Here is a 24,172-nt window from a genome sequence, read left to right on the forward strand (position 1 = left end):
CCAACTGAACCAGTCCTGCTGGGCTTGAAATGAAGATCACATGTAACAGAAATGGAAGTAAGGATCCGTTTTCTGATCTCATGTGAAAGAGATAAAAAGAGCAAGGAAAAGATAAAGCTTTAGGAGCCCTGCTTTTAGAATTCAGAATCTGAGCACTCAGTCCTCTTAACTGTGCAGCTCATCTTGGAATATTAATATCAATAGTTCTTTTGTGTGTATGATTTTTTATTGAAGTGTAGTGTTGTGCAATTGCATAAGTTACAGATGTACAACACAGAAATTCAAATTTTTTTACAGGTTATACTTTGCTTATAAAATATTGGCTTTATTCCCTGTGTTGTACAGTATATCCTTGTAGCTTATTTTATACCTAGCAGTTTGTACTGCTAACTCTTCTACCCCTATATTGCTCTTTCCCCCTTCCTTCTCCCCACTGATAACCACTAGTTCTCTGTGTCTGTGAGTTTGCTTTTTTTGTTATACTCACTAGTTGGCTGTACTTTTTAGATTCCACATATATAAGTGATAATCATATAGTATTTGTCTCTTTCTGACTTATGTCACTTAGCATAATGCCCTTCAATAATTCTTGACCTACCTTTCTCAAGTCTTACTGTCTAAGGCTATTTTTTCCCCCAAGTATAACCTGTTCACTGGACTCTTCTAATTTGGAACTTGTGATCTGTATCACCGTCAATTATACACACCGATTTATTTCCAGAAGGGACCTTAGAGATCATCTGATCTCACCTGTCCTAAAATTTTCCTTTTGTACTATTTATGAAGAAAGGATTTGGCAAATCAACAATAAAAGATTAAAGGATGACTTCTTTAGCATTGTTTTTATATACAAACCATATACTGATTACAAATTAGTTTTCTCTAATACTTGAAACAGACCCAATGATATAGTCTGTTTTACACAGAACTGAGAAGTAAGCCTAAATTTGATCCTGGTACTTCCCTGCCTGCTCTCTATCCACATTTGCTTTTGCATGAGTCAGGTCCTTGAGGGAAGCATGTTGCAGGCTCAAAAGGATCACTGAACAGGGTGTGCAAAGGTGTGGGCTGGGTTAAGGGAACCTACAAGTGATGGTGAGACACTCGGGGACTATCAGCAATAAGAAATTGTTTTGTTACCACCTGTTGCTTTGAGGTCAGGAAGGGAGATATTCCTAGAACTCAGGATGAGCTGTAGCCTTGGGAAAGGCCACCAAAGACAGGGGCTAGAGCTCTAATTTGGAGGAAGGGAGCTATTGCCCAACCTGCCAAGAGAGAGAGCTGGAAGAACCTATACATCCATTTCTCTCTCCCACTGCTCTCTGTGATCTGTCAGCCCCTCCCACTGGACAAACCCAACAGGAAGCCAGAAGGCAAGGGGGCAGCCTCGCAGGCACAGAGCAGGATGGCGGGTAGATGGAGAAGGACAAATGGAAGATACCGTAGCACAGACCTCGAGGTGTCCCACCTGCTCAACAGTCCAGCCAGCAGCCCATCCAAGCTGTCTTCCCAAACCTAGCTCTTTCCTCCTTACTTTCCAATGGACCTATTTGCAGAGATGTCTACTCTAGGATTCCCCACTGGCCATTTGAAAGCAGCTCCTCGTAGCAAATCAGTGCCATCTCAAGGAATGGGTCTGTGGCTGGTGGGTTCAGGAGTTGGACAACAAAGGACCTCTTCAGCAGCACCTCTCAATACCTACCATGAGTGACTTTGTAGCATCTGTGTGTAAGCACTATACAGCCCCCTCTTGAAAGCCTTTTCCAGGGAGTTAATGGCAATTATCTGAAGGTAATAAGCCATTCTGTTTTAGTTCATACCAAGTTGGCACCTGATGAGATTGATTTTATTTAGTTCATACAGTTAATTAAAGCTTTTCACCATTTTTTTTCAGGGACTTTACCTTCAGGTAGTTTGGACTGGGGGTATTTTATTATATTCTCTTTCTGTATAATTTCTACTCCTTGTTTAAGGAGCTGGCATCTTGTCATTCTCAGATGCTTTTCTGCCCCTCCTTGCCCCAGTGACAAGTACAAGACTAGCCTGTCCTCCCACATACACCTGGTTTGAGCATTTATCTTGGAATCTCCTAAACATTTATCTCAGGGTTCATAGAAACAGACCCATAGAGCATAGATGGGAAGAACAAAGGAACAGGATGGTCTAGGCAGTGAGAAGAGACAAGAGTTTATAACCTTAACATATCGATGACTTACAATTGCTGGAATCTCAGGCTCTGACCAGCTGCCCAGGTCGTGTCTCCTCCACAGGTTTCCATCTTGGAGCCCTGGTGATAGTTAAACCCATCTCCTCTTTAACAGATGAGCAAACTGAGATCTCCATGGATGCCATGAGTCACCCAAGGTCACACAGCTGGTTAGAAACTCCCCAGTGAGAGTGCTGACTCTTATTCCTTCCCCATCATGAGCACAGACACTGGTCTGAGGAAGTGACAGATTCTGCCACCTGAGCCCCAACTTCAAGTTCTGTGGACCATCTGTCTCCCTGTTGGTTACCAAAGGGCTAGAAGCTCTAACCATTCAGAGTCATCATCTCATCCCCCAGCGTTCTTTGGGAGGACTTTGTGGAGAATAAAATTCCACAGTCTGACCATGACATTTGATTCAGAACATTTGGTCCCTAAACACCCAGCATGATACTAAAATGACCCCTATTGAATGACCCCTAATGACCCGCCCCAGTCAACCAGAATGCTTATGCTAAAAGGCATTTCCATTTTCACCTGGGTTCTTCCTGGGCGCAAGATTTGATGTCTGAATTTAAAAAATTCATTTGTCTGATGAAAGGACAGATTAGTTGAATTTGGGACTTAAACTGAAAAATATGAACTACATGTACCACACTTAGGGATGACCTACGTCCCATTTCAAAACCATCTACCAAAATCTTTCTCTTTTTCCATTTGCTGCTTAGTTGGATGCAATCTTTACCTTACACACAAAGAACAGGTATTTAAGGAACTAATTTATTATTTGGAAAAGTTTCAAGTGATCATTATTTTCTTTGCAGGAATATGTTCCCTCCAAATCTGGTGGAAGCTTGCTTTAAACAGGTAAATACTCTACAGCCATAAATTCCCCTTTGAAATTCCTCTTTGGCAGACAGAGTGTGGCTGTCTTTTTAATTGAAAATTTTTTTTTTCCTGTTTCCCTGCAATAAGAAACACTTCCTTTGCCAACTAGATGGAAAGCACTAGAGTTTTCTGGGGAATTGGGAGGGGAGGGAGGGGTCTTCCCTTGTAGGGAGGGGAGGGAGGAGTCTTCCCTTGTATTGAAGGCTTATTAGTTGCCAGACACTGTATGTCTTGCATACAAATGGCTCATTAAGTCTCTGTTAATTGTTAAGAAGGCTAATCAGGAGACTTTCTCCCTTCCTCCATATCCCATACACAAAAGCTCACCAAGCACACAAACTCCAGTATAAAATATATTTATAACTTGCTTCAAAGATTAGGGAGATTATTCAGGTTTCTGGGTTTGATTTTAAAAGTCAGTGGGTTGTGTTTTTTAAAAGTCTGCTAAGGGCCTTATGGATTCTAAAGAAGGAACCATGTCAGAAAGGATTGCCACCATCATGTATTGAATGTCTGCTCTGTGCCAAGCACTAATGTTATATTTACTCCTCACATAAATATGATGGGTATCATTGTCTTCATTTCATCAATGAGGCAACTCATCTGTGATCATTCAGAGGGGTCATGTAACAGGCATTCGATTTCACAAGGAGTAAATGCCAGACCCAGAATTCAGACCTTTGTGCTGATTCCAAATTCTGTCATCTTTCTGCTTCTACATTCTGTTCCCCTTCCTGGAAAGCGGTATCCAGGCTGATGCGACACTTCCCAGGAGGCTGTAGTGAGCGTCAGTTCTTTTTAGCACCAAATCCAAGCAACCCTTGGCTCTTTGTGTTGAGCACACAAATACATTTTACTATTAAGGGATAAAATGAGTAAAGCTCATTCTAACCTCAATTGAATTAAAAAAAAAGCTTTGTTACCCAAAATATTAAGAGGGAAACAATTAGACATTATAGTTGTTAAATAGTAGTTCCCAAACATTTCCCCAGATGGTGTCACTTTACCCTAACCCTTGTACTTGGGATTGTAAAATAAACAAAACCAAACCCTGACCTCATGGAAGACCAAGTTTTCCACTCTTCACTTTTCTTCCCTTTTTAAAATTTGTATTGACCATTTTTAATAGTCAATTTTGCACATACTGCAAAATTCAAACAGAATTCTTTCTTTAAAGAAAAAAGGCTGACAGGCAAAATCTAACTCTTTTTATTCAAAACAACTGTAACCATAAATAATAATCCCCTTTCAATCCAGCCAGCCAACCCCAGCACCATGGGGCTGATTCTTCCAGTTAGTCAGCTGGCGCAGGACGAATTCAAAAACGTTGATTTCTAGCAGCACTGGGAAAAGTGCTGACTCATGCAGATTTATTGTATTCAATATTTGGTTTTGGATAGCACTTACACGATTTTGAAGGAGAAGCAAATGTATCGTCCCAGATCTGTTTGTCTTAGATCAGAATGCAAGTGAGGTTGCAATTTCTGTGTAGGCTGCAAACTGTCTTAGGGGAAAGAGTTGGAGGTGTAGGAAAGGCTAGTTGGGATTGAAAATTCACCCTAGACAGTCTAAAATTGGGGTGCATTAAAATGCATAAGCACCCCAGTTGAACAGAGATTTGACTGGAATAGGAGACAGAAGGGGGCCAGTTTCTTTGTTAAAATTAACAGCAGTGCCACTGATTGTTTAGGGATGTCTACAGTATTGACAGCTAGTCATGTCCTTGTTTGGAAATGATAGTTTCCCACTGCACAAAACAGTCTCCCATACTTTACCAATACTCTTGGTAAAGTGATGGCCAAGCATTCCATGTACAGCTATGCTTTCTTCCCCTAGACTCTAGATCCACTCAGCATCCATAGATCATTACTTTCTCTGGTGCTTTAGTACCATCAATGTGAAGGCCAGAAATTCTGTTCTTATTAAAATCATAGAGAGATGGGCTTGTTTCAAATGGCCACAGGAATACAGTCAGCATCTTCTGTCTGGGGCATCTATGCAGAAATTTTGGTATAAAGACGATCTCGCTTTTCTTCTTTTAAGATTTATTTATTTATTTATGGTTGCCTTGGATCTTCATTGCTGCTCACAAGCTTTCTCTAGTTGCAGCGAGCAGGAGCTACTTTCTGGGTGCAACCCGCAGGCTCAGTAGTTGTGGCACACTGGCTTAGTTGCCCCACAGCATGTGAGATCCTCCTGGACTAGAGATTGAACCCATGTTCCCTGCATTGGCAAGTGGATTCCTAATCACTGGGCAACCAGGGAAGCCTCAAGACCATTTCCTGAGTAAGAGGAGAAACTCCTCTGTAGACTTGAGAAGTGGGTTGTCATCCTCACCAATCAAACACCTTTTCTTAAGAACTGATACAATCAGGAATACCTGGAGGAATGTTGTTTAGGGATATTAAAATCTGTAATATTCACCAAAATCTCCAACTAAGTCTAGTTCCAGAAGAGCTTTATTTGTGAGTATAATTAGCCAGCATGAAAATCTGTGCTTTAAAATTTATCATATGATCTCATATATTGTTTAATATGATCATTACAACAACCCTGTGAGGTAGAGTCAGCCCAATGACCCCTGTTTTGCAGCTATGGGATATGAGCAAAGGGAGGTTAGGTGATTTGCCAGTGATGGCATAACATGAACCCATAGAGGATACAGGGATTGTTGTGAATATCTTTTAATTTTTAAAAAGCCTATTATAGTCATTTTATTAGAGTTTCAGAAACATGCATATGTTTACTCCAACATCTTCAACCTCTTTCCTGTTATGATTTGCTGTATATTTAAGTGTGTGTGTGTGTGTGTGTGTGTGTGTGTGTGTGACTGTACTGAGGAAGTAGTAGAGGTTTGTCACAGATTAGATAGATGATAGATATAGATAGACAGATACTTTCTATAACACAGTTCTCTGAATTCAGGGTAATGTATATCATTACAGAAAATGTGAGCAGAAAGTACAGAGAAGAAAAGAAAAATCATCTTTCATCACTGTTGTGTCTTTTCTGTTTAAGTTTAAAACCAACTATGAGAAGAGGAGCTTTAAAGTGCCCATCCGGCCCAATGAAACACTCGTGGGCGCCGTGATAAACAATGTTTCAGAAGCCATGGAGACTCTGACGAGGATCACAGAAGAGTTAGTCCCAGTCCCAGGGTCTGTGAACGGGGTCAATGCGCTGGGACTAGTTGTCTTCTCCATGTGCTTCGGATTTGTGATTGGAAACATGAAGGAGCAGGGCCAGGCCCTGCGAGAGTTCTTTGATTCTCTCAACGAAGCCATCATGAGATTGGTAGCAGTGATCATGTGGTATGTATTTCCATTTGCTCTGTATGCTCTATAGAAGATGCTTATTGCCATCAACTTGTGTTCTGTTCTGAGGAAGATGCCACCAGGCAGAATGGCCAGTTGCAAAGATTTCATCCGGGTAAGCATAAGAAAATCAGTGACTTTCTGGGCTGAGAGTAGCCTTGAATGTATGTGAACCTCTCTTCATTAGTTTGCTTCTTTGGTTTTGAAAGATGTCAGCTCCTTTATTCCAGTGCTGATGGCATCCCATTGCTCATTGCTCTTTTATAACTAATTAGCTATTCATTCAATACATATTTTTTTATTATCTCCTCTATCAGTTCAGTTCAGTTCAGTTCAGTCACTCAGTTGTGTCCGACTCTTTGCGACCCCATGAATCGCCAGCATGCCAGGCCTCCCTGTCCATCACCAACTCCCGGAGTTCACTCAGACTCATGTCCATCGAGTCAGTGATGCCATCCAGCCATCTCATCCTCTGTCTTCCCCTTCTCCTCCTGCCCGCAATCCTTCCCAGCATCAGAGTCCTTTCCAATGAGTCAACTCTTCGCATGAGGTGGCCAGAGTACTGGAGTTTCAGCTTTAGCATCATTCCTTCCAAAGAACACCCAGGGCTGATCTCCTTCAGAATGGACTGGTTGGATCTCCTTGCAGTCCAAGGGACTCTCAAGAGTCTTCTCCAACACCACAGTTCAAAAGCATCAATTCTTCGGTGCTCAGCTTTCTTTGCAGTCCAACTCTCACATCCATACATGACCACAGGAAAAACCATAGCCTTGACTAGATGGACCTTTGTTGGCAAAGTAATGTCTCTGCTTTTGAATATGCTATCTAGGTTGGTCATAACTTTTCTTCCAAGGAGTAAGCATCTTTTAATTTCATAACTGCACTCACCATCTGCAGTGATTTTGGAGCCCAAAAAAAATAAAGTCTGACACTGTTTCCCCATCTATTTCCCATGCAGTGATGTATACCAAGCATTTAATGCCAGGCACTATGGATATAGCACTGAGGAAAATAAAGATGTCCTAGATCTTACTTTTTTTTTTATTCTTTTCTATTTTAGTTTATTATAAAATATTGCATATAGTTTCCTGAGCTATACAGTAGGAATTTGTTCAGATCTTATATTCTTAAACAAATCAACCATATGCTTGGAGTCACAAGTGCTATGGAGAAAAAATAAAACATGAGATTTTATTTTATATATCATGTGGTATGATAAAAAAAATAAATAACTGAGGAGGAGGCTTAAAATTTGCCTTGGTTGGGACAAAAAGGCCTCTGAAAAGATGGATGACATTTTTTGCTGAGCTCTGAATGACCAGGAGAAGCTAGCTATACAAAGTGGTGAGAATCACATTCCCAGGAGAGGGAAAAGCAAAGGCCGAGGCCCCTGAACCATCAGAAAAACTGAGCTCTCCTCTCCTCCACTTCAGTCCTAAGAAGGAAGTGTAAATGGCCCTTCTGCAGCTAGTGTGAGGGACTCATGGGAAGTGTTATAGAAAGCCAAGCCACAATTTGTAACAAAACTTCCTTCAAAGAAAAGAGAGCGGGAAACAAAGGAAAAGACTAAATCCACAGAGGAACATTGACCTTGGAAAAGTAAACTCTCCCCAGCAGGGAAGAACCCAGTGATCAGTTTAAACTTCCTGTGAGGGTTGCTTTCCTTTTATCCTTTATTTTAAATCCAGACTCCCTCTTGACACCTGAGGCAGGAAGGCATCCATTTCTAAGAAAAGCACTCACCAACGTGATTAAAAATATCCTTAGTTTTTATTGCCACTGAATCCCAGAGAATCCATCTTTCAGGAGTTTGTACAAGATGGATATGAAGTCGGAAACACAAAGATGATCAGAGTGCGGTCTCCACAGGCATCCCCGTTGAAATGCTGGGGGCCCTCCTTGGAAACCTTGGCAGGGCTGAAAGTGGACATTTATCTTCATATTATTAAAATGCCTCTACCTTTCACCTCTTTTATGAAAGAAGTCTATTCAAAGGCTGCTGAATGAACCTCACATGTAGCTTTTCTAGCTGTACATTTCGCCTGCACATTCAACATTGAGTTATTACATTTCTGAAAACAGGTACTCTTATACTTTTCTGGCCTGTGTTTTTAAAGGGCTTTTAAAAGAACCATTGTATTTTTCAATATGAAAGAAGTCCTCCACAGTTCCCAACAGACCTTTCTCCTGAAGGGTGATCGACTTCTGTGTTTATGGTAATAGGAGTTGGGTTGTAGTTTACAGCATATGTCGGACAAAGAGAGTTGAAAGCCAGGCAGCACAGCCTTGATTCAGTGTATACAATCCCTTTCATGTCTCCGATGTTAATTCTTGCTCAGATGTAGAGCAAGATCTAGAAGAAGGATTGCAAATAGCAGTAGCAGCCTGTGGATAATAATTGCTTAACTAGAGCACTTATAACCTGATTGTGGAGGTACATACATGCATATTATTAAATTTGATAGCTGTAAATTTGTTTTACGATTGCCTTCTACTCATCGCAAATGGTGTTAGTTTTTCATTTGCACTATAACATATAATTTCCTCTTATAGTACATTTAAGTAAAAAAAAAAAAAACCACGTATGTAATATAACAAGGTTGTAATATAGGAAAAACCAATAAAAGTGGTCCTTGATAAAGAGAGTTGACCGCAAATCTAAAACACTGAAATGGCATGGTATACATCTTGCTTTAACTTGAGAATCAGTCTCTGATGTGGGAAATGCTGCCTCCTCTGCCCTGCCCAGAAGTCTGGAAATTGGTTCAGTAGATTCTGACTGTTCAGGGTATTTAGCAGGGGAACAGGAGGTGGTGGGGAGTGCTCGGAGAGTGGATGGCATCTGAGGACTCCCAAAGCAACTGAGGTATTTAGGGAAAAAAAGAGGTAAGTAACAAAACCTCTGAACCTACCATTTTTCTTGGCTTTGGAGAAAAAACAAAACAAAACTGTGACCTAAAGAAATTCTGAGTGAGAGGAAAGCCTAAAGTACTATTTGTATTTAAATTTAGATTTTAAAAAAGGAAAGAAGGAAGTTCATAATTTCTGCAAGCCCTCATAGTATCCTGGGCAGAAAAGTTTGGACATCAACTCTCATTGACTTTTTCTTATCACTTGGTAATTTCTGTGGAATAGTTTGTTGGAAATCAGACTTCCAACTGTGCGTGTGTTGCTTCTACATAGGTACGCCCCTCTGGGCATACTCTTCCTGATTGCAGGGAAAATTGTTGAGATGGAAGACATGGGCGTGATCGGGGGACAGCTGGCCATGTACACAGTGACAGTCATCGTGGGCTTGCTCATCCATGCCGTCATCGTCCTACCCCTCCTCTACTTCCTGGTAACGCGGAAAAACCCCTGGGTTTTTATCGGAGGGTTGCTGCAAGCGCTCATCACGGCTCTGGGAACTTCCTCCAGGTATAGATATATCCATGGCTTATTCCTATCAGAAAATATATTTCAAACCTTACTTTGAACCAGAACCTTCAGATTGGAGTGGCAGGGTACATTTTTTTCCAGGTTTTAAATGTCTAGACGCATGAATTGGCTTTTTGGACTCTGATGCTAAATCAGACTGATTTGGGATTTAGGGAATGGCTGGATATACACACTTTTCGGGGAAAAATAGAAATCAACTATCCTTTCCTGCCCACTCTCAAGTCCCTTGTCCAGTTGCCATTTACCTGAGATGGCAGAGCGTCAGCACAGGCTCTTCTTGCAGGAGTTAGAGAGTAATCACAAGCGATGCCTCATGGAGAAACCTAGAAGCAGCTGTCAAATGATGCAGTGAAGGGACCCACGGTTCCTAATCCTGCTCCCCTATTTATAGCAGTGCTGACTTGGTTCCCTTTAATTTAGAATATGGGAGAGGAAGGAACTCTCTGTCCAAAGTACTAAAACAGACAGGCACAACAGTGGGACCAACTCCCTAAGGGTTGTCGCAAGAAGCAAATGAGGTAAGCCGTGCTTCACATGTCAGGATGGTCAACTGACATGTCCCGTTTTACTGTGCTCAGCTCCGCCACCCTACCCATCACCTTCAAGTGCCTGGAAGAGAACAATGGCGTGGACAAACGCGTTACCAGATTCGTGCTCCCGGTAGGGGCCACCATCAACATGGATGGGACTGCCCTCTATGAGGCCTTGGCTGCCATTTTCATTGCTCAAGTTAACAACTTCGAACTGAACTTTGGACAGATTATTACAATCAGGTACAAGGAATATTCTACATGACATTTTCTTAAGAATGCCTTTAAATGATGAGCTAGTGATCAGGGCCACCCGGATGAGGGTAACACCCAGGATGACACAAGCTCTGGTCCCTTACTCTATAGAACACTTGGTACTATACAAGGGGGACAATGTAAGGGAACCATGAACAGTCTCTTCCATAGACTTATTACTTTATGAATACCACTTTATATCTACTCATAAAACATTTTCACATTGTCACATAAGCCTATCAAATAGATATTTAACAAACTGAGTTCCAGACGGGTTATGTACCTTACAAATGAAATTCACATCGCCTCTGTAAAAGATATTGATAGTGCTACAGAACTTTGTTCATAAATCATTTTGCTTTTGAATTCATAAATTTGATTTTTTTTTCTGACCACAGTAGCCATGCAAGTTCAGTATCCCTTACAAGCCTCTGCTTGGATAGAGGAATTATTAGAAATAAATTGTTATTATAACTGTACAGTATTTTAGACCTTACAGAATACATTCAGGTACATGAGGAAGTATTCTATAATATCATAAGGGAAAGGCCAAAAGAACTTTTTGGCCAACCCAATATCTAGGTACAAGGTTCTTTATTTAGAAAAGGTTGTAGTAGTAGGACCAACTCTTGAAGGGTTGTTGCAAGAAGCAAATGAGGTAAGCCATGCTTCACATATCAGGAGACACATAATAGGCATTTGATAAGTATTAGTTAATATGCTTATTAACTCAATGGTTTTTTTTTTTAACAATCTCATTTACATTTTTCTAAAGTGTGTCCTTAATTTGGCAAGTCAGACAGCACCACTGTGCATGTTTTATAGGGTCTGCTCTCTATTTGGGGAGATTTAAACAAAGGTTTTCTGTTTGGGGACTTCCTCTAACAGCATCACAGCCACGGCTGCCAGTATTGGGGCAGCTGGGATTCCTCAGGCAGGCCTGGTCACCATGGTCATCGTGCTGACATCTGTGGGCCTGCCCACCGACGACATCACACTCATCATTGCAGTGGACTGGTTCCTGTGAGTACACTCGGACCACATCATCCGGCTTGCCGTCGTGGGGGCCCCTCTGTCATCTTAGGACACCAGGCAAAGGGCTCCAGGAAGAGGCTTAGCTTGGCTTGTAATTATTGTGCTCCCTGCCTGATCCCGGCGGCTATCTGGAGCCTGAGTCCCAGACTCTACGCACACTCACCCCCTTATCAGTCCACAGGGCACATCTGGCTGTTACACTTCTCACTCCATAAAGCCATCTGGGGATTGGGAAACCCACTGTCTGCAAAGTCAACATAAATCAGCGAAGTCAGTTCTGAATTGCACAACACGTCCCCATGGCAGCCGGAACAGAAGTGTGGGCCTCCCAGGCTGGCTCAGACTTTCTCCTTGTGCTTCCCATTCCAATGGCGTAATACAGGGCAGATGTTCCCATCTGATCCCCGCAGGGAGTGGGGCGTCCCCAAAGACAGTGGAAAGAGAGCTGGCATCATTAAGTGGAATTGATTTTTGGCTCTGGGGAAAATTCCAAGAACAGTACCCTAGACCCTAACCTCCAGGGCCCATCCCTCTGCCCTTTTCCCCTCACCCTTCCGACCGACACGTTCCACTCCTCTTCTTTCCCTTCCACTTACAGAATTTCTCCCCAGGATGCCCAGGTTGAAAGCCTAGAAGGATGCAGTAGGTGCTAGAGTCTACATAGATGCTGTGAGCTAGATCCAATGACCTCAGAAGCTCAGTGTGCTCAAGGCACTATAAGGTGGGGGAGGAGGGAGGTGATTAACTGAAGCGTGAGATCTACAGTCACTTGGATCTGGGCTTGTGCCCTGCCCCTGTGTGATCCTGGGAGGTTACCCAGCCACCCTAGTCTCCTCCTCTGTAAAATGAAGACAGGAATGTCTTCACTGGTGCTATGAGGATTAAATGCAGTGGTACGTAGGAAGCATTCGGCCCACTATCTGCCCCACAGTCCTACTCAATTGATGTGAAGACTTTTATAGCGTAAACCGGTGGTTCTCAAAGGTTTTAGTTTCAACCCCTTTACATTTAAAAATTTGAGGACTCCCAAAACTTTTTTATCTGTATGGGTCATATCTATCAATATCCATCATGTTAGAAAAACTTGGGCATTTTTTAAATGTTAAATACTTTTAAAGATTACAATAATAAATTCATTACATGTTAACATATATAACGTTTTTCTGAAAAAATACCATCTTCCAAACCAAAAATTTAGGGAAAAGAATGACACCATTTTACATCTTTGAAAATCTCCTTAGAATCTAGTTTAATACAAGACTAACTGCTTCTGCTTTCAATCTCTTTTGTTATATTTTGTGTTATGTTGTAGTATTCTAGAAACTCCACTAGATAGACATTCATGAGAAAGTGAGACAGAAAGGGGCAAATAATATCTTGGCATTATTATGAAAATTGTTTTTGCCTTAGGGACCCCCAGGGGTCTCTAGAGTTCAATTTGAGACCTTCTGGTAAAAGAAAGGAAAGAGAACCAAAGATTAATTTTAAATAGAAGGAGACAGGGAAGCAGAACTTAAGAGCTGCCCCCAGTGGCTTAGCTGGCTAGTTCAGAACACGAGCTGAAAGCTCCTGGCGTTTACTGGAGCCTCGCTTTTCACTCCTCCGTGCTCTTCCCCAGGGACCGCCTTCGCACCACCACCAACGTGTTGGGAGACTCTCTGGGAGCCGGCATTGTTGAACACTTGTCACGACACGAACTGAAGAACCGGGATGTCGAAATGGGTAACTCAGTGATTGAAGAGAATGAAATGAAGAAACCATATCAGCTGATTTCCCAGGAAAGCGAAATTGAAAAATCCTTGGACAGTGAGACCAAGATGTAGACTAACACAAAGAAATGCTTCCTTGAGCTCCAGGTGTTTGAAAACCATTATACAATGTTTCCATCTCATTACAACTCATTCTCGCCAGTAAACCCCTTCCCTCCCTTCTCCTCCCTGCCCTGACAGGATTGGGAGGTATTCATCCAAAATCAAGGGAAGATTTTGCAGTGGCCAAAATGTATAGTTTTCATCCCAGCCTTGAAATTTTTAAGTCATTTCATGTTAGTCTTATCTAATAAGGTACTGAGATCAAAAATAGTCCTGATCAGATCTTACAAGTTTCTGTGGCACACAATCCTGTAAATGTGATAGATCTTATAATTTAAAGACTCAAATACTCGGCTAAAATCATGGTTTTAAATCAATGTTCAGAATGGAGAAATCCTTCAGAATACAATTCAGTTTTAGGATCAAAACAAAACAAATTGATCAGCAATGGGTTATTAGTTGGATATTAAGAGGGTTGTTTTTTTCCCCCTTTCTCCTATGATTTGTGTCCTTATTTTATATTAGTAGCAGGACAATATTAACACACACCTAGCACAGCTGTAAGGAGGCATGTAAAGAGAAATTTCCATGTGGCCATGGGAAGTGATGAAGTCTTATCTCTAGGCCTCAGTGTTCCCATCTATAAAATGAGCAAGTTCCTTAGATGCCTTTATGGTTGATTCCAGTCCAAACATCAGGTGGCACCATGAAAGAACACCTTCTCCAATTCCCCTCAGAATGTTCTGTAGCAAGGATCATTCCATGGAGCATGGGACTTTCAAAACAGACATTCATTTCGAATGAACGTTTCTAAATAGTAGGGGGATGGCAGTGTGGTTTACAAGGTCCTGTATCCAAAATGTCAGTTACACGTCACCAGACTGGAGGCATTCCAGGAGTGGAGTTGTTCATGAAACTCTGCTTAGTTCTTCCCAAGAGGGGACGTATTCCTTTCTTTCTTCCCAAATTTAAGGGACTCTTCTGGGAAGGATGTCTCCCACCACTCCTCAACTGACCATAGACTTTTAGAAAATAAAAAGTAAGACTATCAATTAGCAAGGGTGCTTACCCGTCTTACTTTGGAACACTAAAGAGCCAGCCAGGAAAGAATGGAGCATGGTTGACATTATAAACAGAGGATTTTAAAACACCAAGATTATAAGGCATCTTTAAGGAAAAGGTGTTTTTTTTCTTTAAAACCTGAAACATGTTTTCTCTTCAGTTCAAAAATCATTCCCTAAGGAAGTCTGCAGATTAAAATATAAGGTCACTTCTTATATTATTTTAAACAAGTCAAATGAATGAGCTCTGTCTCTACTAGAGGTCCCAGAGTCAGGTGGGTGGTCTCTTATTTGAAAAGGTTTTTGACTCTCATCAAAAGTTCTCAGAATGAGTAAAACAAGATATTTCTTTGTGTTGGAACAAAAATCTTAAGCTGGAGTGCTGTTTGATTTGATTGTATTTGTGTCCATGAGAGAAATGGTAGAAGATAAATCGGTATGAAGCCATGTCAGCGTGGTTCCAAGAAAAAAAAAAAAAAACGACTTTGGGGCATTAGTTTCAGGCAAGGCAGCTATTAGGTTTAGAGGAGATTAATTTTTTTTTTTTTTACCCTGTAAGGAATATGCAGTCAAAGATGTGAAGTGGGAGCTGTCAGACAATACCAACTGTGTTTGAGTTTCTGACTGAAAATGGTGAAGAATGGACTTAATTATGCTAACAGATTGAAAATCTAGACATACATCCTCTGATACACAATTAGAGATATTTTTATATAGATCACAAGCATTACATGTGTACAAAAGGTAACATTAGGCTGTGGTGGAATAACCGTTTAATGTCAAGACTCTATTTGGGAAATACACTACAAAACTTAATGTATTATCCATGGCTGTCATGACACCAGTAGAGCAAAAATTAATCATGTCAAATTAACTCTGTTACACAGTGTGATCTTTTTTAATACTAACCATCTCTTACGGAAAGCAGATCCTCTGAGATGACCCTCTCGCCAGCCCATCACAGGCTCTGCATATCACTTGTACCCAGTGTGGACTGAGAAGCGTTACTTTGTAGATGTATTTTCAATAAAGAAAAAAATTAGTTTTACATGATATCTTTGCATGTTGTTATTATTCTTCTCCCTGAAGGAAAATAAACTTTTCACTCAAGGAAGTATTTCGGTGAGGTCAGGATAATGCTGGGAAGGATGCCTTGCAGTTCTTTGGTTTGTTTGCTTTTTTTTCTTTTTTTAGATTTTACTAGGTAAAATCTTGGAAGGCCCAGCTAGGGAACCCAAACAGAAGAAAATCAGAAAGGACATACTCTCCCTGCCCAACTCCTAAAACTGAAGCTGGAAACAGGAGGAGGTGAGGGAAGCATTTTGCTTTAACAGCCTGCATTTACTTGTTCATTTCAGATTCAGATTTCTGCAAGAGAGTGAATCATTTCCATGTTGGGATTAATTAGAAAAGTGTAATGCCACCAGTGGTTCTTCCAAAAAAAAAGTAATTTCCTGTCTGACCTTCAAATTAGGTAGATTTATCTATGTGATGACTGCTGCCATTTGTGAAAAGAGCTGAATAAGATCTCAAAGGATATTTCAGAAACAGCCAATGTGCCAGTGAACCGTTCTATTCATAATGTATGAATTATGAGTAACTGCTTTTTTTTTTCTGTCATGCTTTTTAATAAAGAACTGAAAGGCAGTACCATGGAATGCCCAGATTAAAGTTGTGTCTGGAGACCTTCTAATGTAACCCTCTACCAGCAGGTGGCAGCCACCTAGAGGAGGGTCTCTTAAGTATGGTCCGAAAAACCCCTAGATCAGGGGTCCCCAACCTCTGGGCCACAGTAATGGTATCTCCTGTCAGATCAGCAGCAGCATTAGATTAAAAATAAAGTGCATAGCAAATGTAACGTGCTTAAATCATCCCAAACCATCCCACCACCACCACCCTATCCGTGGAAAAGCTGTCTTCCGTGAACCCTAGCCCTGGTGCCTGAGAGGTTAGGGACCACTGTCCTAGATCATCCATGTGAAGACTTCAGTGAGCTCATACAGCCCTTGAAATTGTAGGGAAAGTCCTGGGCATTTGCCTTTCTGCATGGGAGCAATCTTTAATTTCCATCAATTTCTCTAAAGGATCTTTTGACCAAAACATTTACAAATCACTTTGACCAGTCTTTCTACAAGGCATCTATGATATTTGAATGGTTGGGTGGGGAAATGCCCACAGCCAGAGGGAATCAAACCAGCTCTGGCCACCCTAAGGGAATCCGCATCCATGGGACTCTCTGGATAAAGAAGCAATCAGGAAAGTGCCACAAAAAATTCCCCCCTAGGAAGTGCTCTTCCTGCAGTCACCAGTTTCCTTCCCGTCCCAGTCGAAGCTGGATTTTGCCTCCACCCCCAACCTCCAGAGCCACGCCTGAAGCTGGTCATCGGCCTGTGGGAGATCTGGATATGCCATTAGGGTTGAGGGGCATGGCAGCCCTGTCGGTGTGCGCCTAAGGCGGTGATGGGGAAGCCGGCATAGATCCCTGTGTCATAGATCTGTTCACAAATGGAACTTTGGAAAAATTTTCAGATTCTCAACTTTCTTTTTAATGTTTCTGATGACTAAACACACTCCTAACAATTTTTCTTACAATCCAGCACTGTGAGAAGTTGAGAGTCTATTCGTGCTTCCCATATTTATCCTTTCAGCACCAACTGCCCCTCTCCAAGCAGGATTTTTCTCTCTTAGGCTGAAAAATCTCACCTTCCCAGTAAAATCCCTTCTTTTTCTTTTTTTGGAAAGTCTTTATTCATATACGGAGTGTTGAAAATAGAGATTTTACTGCTGTTAATTGCGTGGGTCGAAAGGAAGGGCTCATTTCGCGCTGGAAGGGGCAAAGCGGGGCGTGGAGGGGGCAGGCGCGCTCTTTCCGGGTGGCCCGCGGGGCCCTTGACCTGAGGCTGCTGTCAGTCATCCGGCCTCCGCGGCGGCGCGCTGCCCCTTCTCCCACCCGGGTGGTCCCAGAACTGGGGCAACAATGACCAGCTCTGTGTGGCCTGTGCCGGGGCCCAGAGCCGTTGGTAGGCGTCATGCCGAAAGCAGACTCCGAATGAATAAACCGTCAGAAAAAGCCGAGAAGCAAGAGCCGAGAAAGCGAAGTTCGAGGAAGGCCGAGTTCTAAGAGAGAAAGCGGGAGATTGGAAAACTCGGGGATAAATGAAGCAGGGTCTGGGGGAGCGATACCCATAATAGCCACCGGGGGGAGCCCGGAGCTCTTCGCAGGAAGGAACTGCACTTCCTCTTGGAGAGCTCGCTTGAATTAGCTCAATATGAAATTCCAAGGTCTGCAATGCAGAGGGAAGATCAATATGTGAAAGCCATCAAGGGGTTTAAAATTCTGCCCCGCCCCACTTCCCTTTTCCCTCTGGTCATCCTACTTCTCCAGTCCTCTCTCCCAGGAGCCTCTTCTTTTCTGGATATTCTCTGTTTAGTCTCCCCGTTGGACCTGCCTTTCTCTCCTCCCACTTCCTTTTTTGGTACCACCTTGTTCTAGATTATTATCTTCACATCCTATCACTTATGTTTCCTAAGCACAAAACAGGTACTCAGAAAGTGGCATGGGAATTTTTTTTTTTCAGCTCATCTTCCTTTATGCCTGCAAAACTTCCCTCTTTACCCCTGCAAAACCAGTGTCTCAACCTTCAGTTTGGAAACAGTCTCATTTTATTGAACATACACATTCAAGTAGGATTGTTAGATAAAATACAAGAGAGCAGATAAATCTGAATACTAACAAATAATGTTTTTTTGAGTATTAAATAGCAAATAGTAAAAAAAAAAAAAAATAGCAAATAGTGTTCTAGTGTAAGTGTGTCCCAAAATACCATAAGGGCAACCTGTATTTTTTAGTTAACTTGGCTACCCTACATACAAGTGAAATTAAAAATTCAAGACTATGCTTGCTTTAGTGAAATGAATATTATAGGTGACAGAGTTCGTGTGATTGTTAAAATAATTATCCTAATTTTTAATTTCTCTTTGTAGACAAAAACATGTGTAAAAGGCAGCCCAAATCTGGGACATTTCTTCCTATTTATTTACTTTGGGGACTTCATCACTTATTATGTGCTTGTAAATCACTGCATGGTCTTAAATAAATTAAATAGTATTTCAGTTATCCATGCTTGAAATATTTTAGACTCACATCTGTTTTTCTTCTCTTTTCATTTTTCCCCCTTTCCTTCTCTTATCCCTTCCTCCTGTCCTCCCCTGCCCCTACCCAACTCCAAACATAAGATATTTTCTGTAATCTGTTACAGAGCTGAGCAATTTGGCATTCACATATTGTTTTCCAATGTGAACATATTTTTTTCATTTGGGGTGCTCTTTTTTAGAAACGCACCCATGTTCTTTTCATATTGCACTATCCAAAAACCGTCATTTTCCAGCTATTGTAAAGTTGGAAAGGAGGCATTTTTCAAAGTCTTCTGAGGAAACTGTAGCCTCTGTGGTTGGGCATCATTCCCACAAAAGCCCCTTCTTTCAGCTGAGGCTGAAGGATATTAAAAAGCAGGGCCCAGTTGGTGCTGCAGAAGGAGCACAAAAATATGCCCTTTAAAAATCGTAAAGTCTTTCCCAATAATCACATACACACAGCCAGCTTACGGTGGTCTTGCAGAAGATGGTGTCAGATGACAACTTTTGGGTTTCCCTTCCAAATCTGTAGGTTCAGATCAAAAAAAAAAGGGCTGAAGGCAGCCAGCCAGGAGCTTGCAGACATAGCAGGAAAAAATAAAGAAGACCATCCAAGAGTCATCTCAGCCCCCAAAGGAACTGACGATCCATGTGGGAGAACTTAGCACTCAAAGTTCTGTCAACAACACAAGTCTGAAAACTGTCACCAAATTCCATGGCCTTGGCACTACAGGGCTTCAATAAAGAATTATTCCATGTAAGCTGATCATGAGCCATTAGCTGAAGAAGTAGAACATCTACACATGTGTTAGGAAACTAACACAGCTAGGCTAAAAGTATCAATACCTTCATGCTTTCTCAAACTTAAAGGCCTTTGGCTGGCTTCAGAGTGACGGTTGAATCCAAACCTGTACATGTGCTGGCTGAATCCACACTATTAACCCTAAGTTCTTGGGCAATTTCTTCAAGGTCCCTGAACTATCTTGCTTAACCCTGGAACATAATCTATTGGCTTCATGGTGATAGTAGTTACCTGGACAAGGAAATGTGAGTTCAAGTCCCTGGCTTGCTTTTTTTCCTTTCTTCTATTTATTTTTTATTTGGCTGTGCTGGGTCTTAGTTGAGGTGTGCAGGATCTTTAGTTGTGGTACGCAAATTCTTATTTGTGGCGTATGGAATCTTGTTCCCTGACCAGGGATCGAACCTGGGCCACCCCTGCAATGGGAACTTGGAGCCTTAGCCATTGGACCATGAGGAAAATCCCTGACCTGTTTTTAGCCAACTGTGGTACCTTGACCTAAACCTTCAGGCTCCCCTGTAAGTCCTCATCTGTACACGTGGAGGTTAAATGAAACCCAGATTCTCCACACCAATTTTCCTCTCAGGTTTCCGTATACGAGAGGAAGTTGAATGGGGCTCTGTGGTCAACCACGCTTGGCTTCAGCTTTCCTTATCATCAACAGGTATAATAAGACCTCCGTAACATATAATGAGAATTAAATAAATGAAAATTCTAAAATTCTCAGCACAGCTCATGGCACTTAGGAAGATTCTTAAGGTGTCTAGAATAAAACCAGCTTAGTAGAAAAAGAAGAGGCGCACGGATGATGCTGGAGGAGGGGAAGGTGGCTCCTGACTCCATCTGAGCCCACAGAGCAGGAAGGAACTCCCCGAGGATGCCACAGACCAACCTCCTCTGGGAGGGAGGTTTTGCGGAGGCCCATCACCCCTAGAAACGAGTATCCTGAGAAACTGCCAGGCTGGAGGGGCCCAGGCCTCTGCGTGCACCCGGGGTACAGGCAATCCCTGCCAGTCTCCTCCGAGGCTTTTGTCAGGCCCGGCTCTCCCAGCAGCCCCGCGCTGCATGGTGGTTTTGTCAAGGGCACAATTCGACACTCTGAGGGGACCACCCAGCTTCCTCCCGGGTCTCCCAGAGAACAAAACCGCCTCTCTGTGTGCCAGCGACCTCCCCCTCTGCCAGGTCCCCTCCAGCCGCCCTGCTCCCTGCCAAGGGGAAACAGAGAGGCAGGCAGGCCCACACTCTGTGGGAACCCACGGGCGGGTGCGCTAATGAGCTGCCCCCAGCTCCAGGCCAGACTCTCGGCACCTGGAATACTGCTGCCGCCCTGTGGCAGAGCTCCTTCTCTAGGCTCTCCGGAGGGCCCCTCCAGACCAGACGAGCTGGAAACACTGGGCACTTACTGGAAACTCACGACTGAGACTGGAGCAAACGCTAGAGAGACAGAAAATGGTTCAGGAGTCTGAAAGAAAAGGGAACCCGAAGTAGTGTATGTCTATGACAGGGATTCTCAAAGTGTGGTCCCTGGACCTGCACTATCAGTATCCCCTGGGAACTAACTAAAAATGCAGATTCTCGGATTCCACCCTGGATCTACAGAATCAGAAAAGCCCAGCAGGCTGTTTTTACAAGTCCTCCGGGTAATTCTGAAGCACATCGGAGTTTGAGAACTACTGGTCTAGAATCTAAAGAGAAATGGACTTTGGAATTGACAGACCAGGGTCCTAATCTTGGCCTTGCCTGTTAACTGTGTGACTCTGGGCCAGTTAATTCACTTCACCATACCTCAATTGGCTCATCCCTATCAGGGTCATAATCATGCCTATTTTCTAGGATCTTGTTGAAGATTCTATCGGAAACACAGGTAAAAGGCTAGCACATGCGCCTTCCTGATCAATGGGGCATGTTTGAGGTGTTATCATAACGGAGTCATAAACTTGTTTACAGTCTCACAAGGATAAACAGAGAAGATGCTGCCCTTCATCTGTTTACTGTACAGATATTGATCGAGTGCCTGCCATGTGAGGCACAGTCATGGGCAATTTAGGAATAGCAATGCACAGACAATTCTAAGAAATGTGGAAATGCATTCAAATAAACATGGACTTATAAGGATGCCTTGGACTGAATACTATGCCCTCCAATAGGCTGAAGCCCTAAGCTCCAATGTGATTGCATTTGGGGGCTTTTAGGAGGTAATAGGTTAAATGCAGAGAAGGCAATGGCACCCCACTCCCGTACTCTTGCCTGGAAAATCCCATGGGTGGAGGAGCCTGGTAGGCTGCAGTCCACGGGGTCGCCAAGGGCTGGACACGACTGAGCAACTTCACTTTCACTTTTCACTTTCATGCATTGGAAAAGGAAATGGCAACCCACTCCAGCGTTCTTGCCTGGAGAATCCCAGGGATGGGGGAGTCTGGTGGGCTGCCATCTATGAGGTCGCACAGAGTTGGACACGACTGAAGCGACTTAGCAGCAGCAGCAGCAGCAGCAGGGTTAAATGAAGCCACAAGTATAGGGATCTAATTTGACAGAATTTGTGATCTTCTCCCTCTCTCCACACACACACACGCATATGCCAAGGAAAGGTCATGTGAGCACACAGCAAGAAGGCTGCTATCTTCAAGCTTGGAGGAGAGGCCTCACCAGAACCTGGCCATGCTGACACTCTAATCTTGGATTCCCGGCCTCCAGGCTATGAAAAAAATGAAATCTCTGTTGTTTAAGCGACCCAGTCTGTGATATTTTGTTAAGACATAGGCTCAAATTGTAATCATTGTGAGGGATAATAAAGCTGTGTAAGAGCCTGGAGAGGGATTGGAGAACTATTTAAATAGGGTGGGAACTTCCCTGATGGTCCGGTGGCTAAGACTCCACACTCCCAATGCAAGGTGCTTGGGCTCAATCCCTGGGCAGGAAACTAGCTCCCACATGCTGCAGCTTCTTAGCTGGGATCTTTCCCACAAGTGAAGTGAAGTCAAAGTCACTCAGTCGTGTCTGACTCTTTGCGATCCCATGGACTATACAGTCCATGGAATTCTCCAGGCCAGAATACTGAGTGGGTTTCCATGCCCTTCTCCAGGGGATCTTCCCAACCCAGGGATCGAACCCAGGTCTCCTGCACTGCAAGTGGATTCTTAACTACCTGAACCACCGCGGATCCTCGTTTTATCTCTCACTTCTCTATTGGTCCTGCAGGTTGACAAACCCAGTCCTTGCCCAGCTAAATAGTCTTGTGTGGTAACCTGGCATCTTTTAGTGCCATTCCCTAGGCTTTCTGCTCCCTCTTCTCTCCTCCACCTTCTTCCTCCAGCCCTGGGACTCACTCCCACACACACAGGTTACTGTTCAGAGCTGCTGGCTGTCGGCCTGATATCCACACTGCATAGGACATGAGAGAGGCCTGAGTGAGCAAACCATACCGTAATACCCTCTGCTGGCACAGGGCAGCCCAGCACAGAGGTCTCTGCCCATGGAGTTCTCCTCAGCTTGGGTAACACCAGCTTCTTAAAGAAGGTACTTCTGTCCTGGCTGCATCTCTTCTAATAGCTACCCCCATGACCGGAAGGGGTGGGGTTCTGCCACCCACTGCACTCCCTCCATCAATCTCCCAATGAAACCCCGACTGTCTATTTCTCCAGGCCTGGGTTTTGGTAAGCTAAGGAAGGACGTGAGGAAATCGAGACAATTCACAATGTCTGCTCTCAGGTCTGTGGCCTCGAAATAAGATCTTATGTTGAGAATCAGAACGTGAATACCATTGATTTCTTTCTGCGGTAATTATCCTAATTTCTTGAGGCAGATAAGTGTCCTTAGCCAGGCTTGGCAGAAAATATATTCCGAAAAGCAAAAGAGGAAATCTTGTCAACTTTTTCCTGCCAAAATATTATGTAACGATTATAATACCAATTATTATTATAGAAAAATGAGGCTTTAGTGATTAGGGAAATTTCACTGGGGTTCTTTTTTATTCAGGTGATTTTTCCAGTGTCTTTTCAAAGACACTTTTCACTTCTATCTAAGAAATCCCTTTTGGACTTCCCTGGTGGCTCAGACAGTAAAGCAACTGTCTATAATACAGGAGACCCGGGTTCAATCCCTGGGTCAGGAAGATCTCCTGGAGAAGGAAATGGCAACCCACTCCAGTACTCTTACCTAGAAAATCCCATGGACAGAGGAGCCTGGTGTCCATAGGGTCGCAAAGAGTTGGACATGACTGAGCGACTTCACTTTCACTAAGAAGCCCCTTTAAGATGTATTCACTTATGAAATTCAAGCTATGTTAGGCTTTTATGTCTGGCATAGGTTTCTCCCCCATCAGTGTCCTCCAACTGTCCCCTCCATGAGGCTGTGACTTGCCCTGGGTCAGATTGCCAGTCACCTGGGTCCTTTGCTGGAAGGAAAGACTATGGATCCATGTTGGGCAAACCTGGCGAGTTACCGATGATGGGGTTACAAAGAGTCGACAGGACTTAGCAGCCAAACAGCAACAAACAACGTGCTGGGGAAAAAGCTGAAGAGTCTTAGAGCTCAGACCCTGTCAAGGACCCCAGCCCCTGCAGGGTCATGCTTGAACCAACCCCAGCCATTTTTCTTGATTTAAGAGTCCTCTGGAAGTGGAGAGGAGGCTTGAAGTAAAAATAATGGACATGTTTTTCAAATCCACTCCCCAAAAGGACAGGAAAGCTTTGACATAGGAAA

At 43.0% G+C, this 24,172-nt stretch overlaps 1 protein-coding gene across 1 annotated transcript in view; it reads left to right on the top strand.

Moving 5' to 3' along the window:
• The window catches only part of SLC1A3 (solute carrier family 1 member 3), an 81,800-nt gene extending 66,209 nt beyond the window's left edge, over positions 1-15,591 (top strand). The window contains exons 5-10 of the mRNA XM_040262336.1: positions 3,031-3,073; positions 6,113-6,405; positions 9,592-9,825; positions 10,425-10,619; positions 11,520-11,654; positions 13,285-15,591. Coding sequence (XP_040118270.1) covers positions 3,031-3,073; positions 6,113-6,405; positions 9,592-9,825; positions 10,425-10,619; positions 11,520-11,654; positions 13,285-13,489 — 1,105 coding nt within the window. The 3' untranslated portion in view covers positions 13,490-15,591. The remainder of the gene's footprint in view (positions 1-3,030; positions 3,074-6,112; positions 6,406-9,591; positions 9,826-10,424; positions 10,620-11,519; positions 11,655-13,284) is intronic.
• Positions 15,592-24,172: the final 8,581 nt, after the last annotated feature.

This window comes from Oryx dammah, unplaced genomic scaffold (assembly GCF_014754425.2).
Source record: "Oryx dammah isolate SB20612 unplaced genomic scaffold, SCBI_Odam_1.1 HiC_scaffold_20, whole genome shotgun sequence".
Taxonomy (NCBI): Eukaryota; Metazoa; Chordata; class Mammalia; order Artiodactyla; family Bovidae; genus Oryx; species Oryx dammah.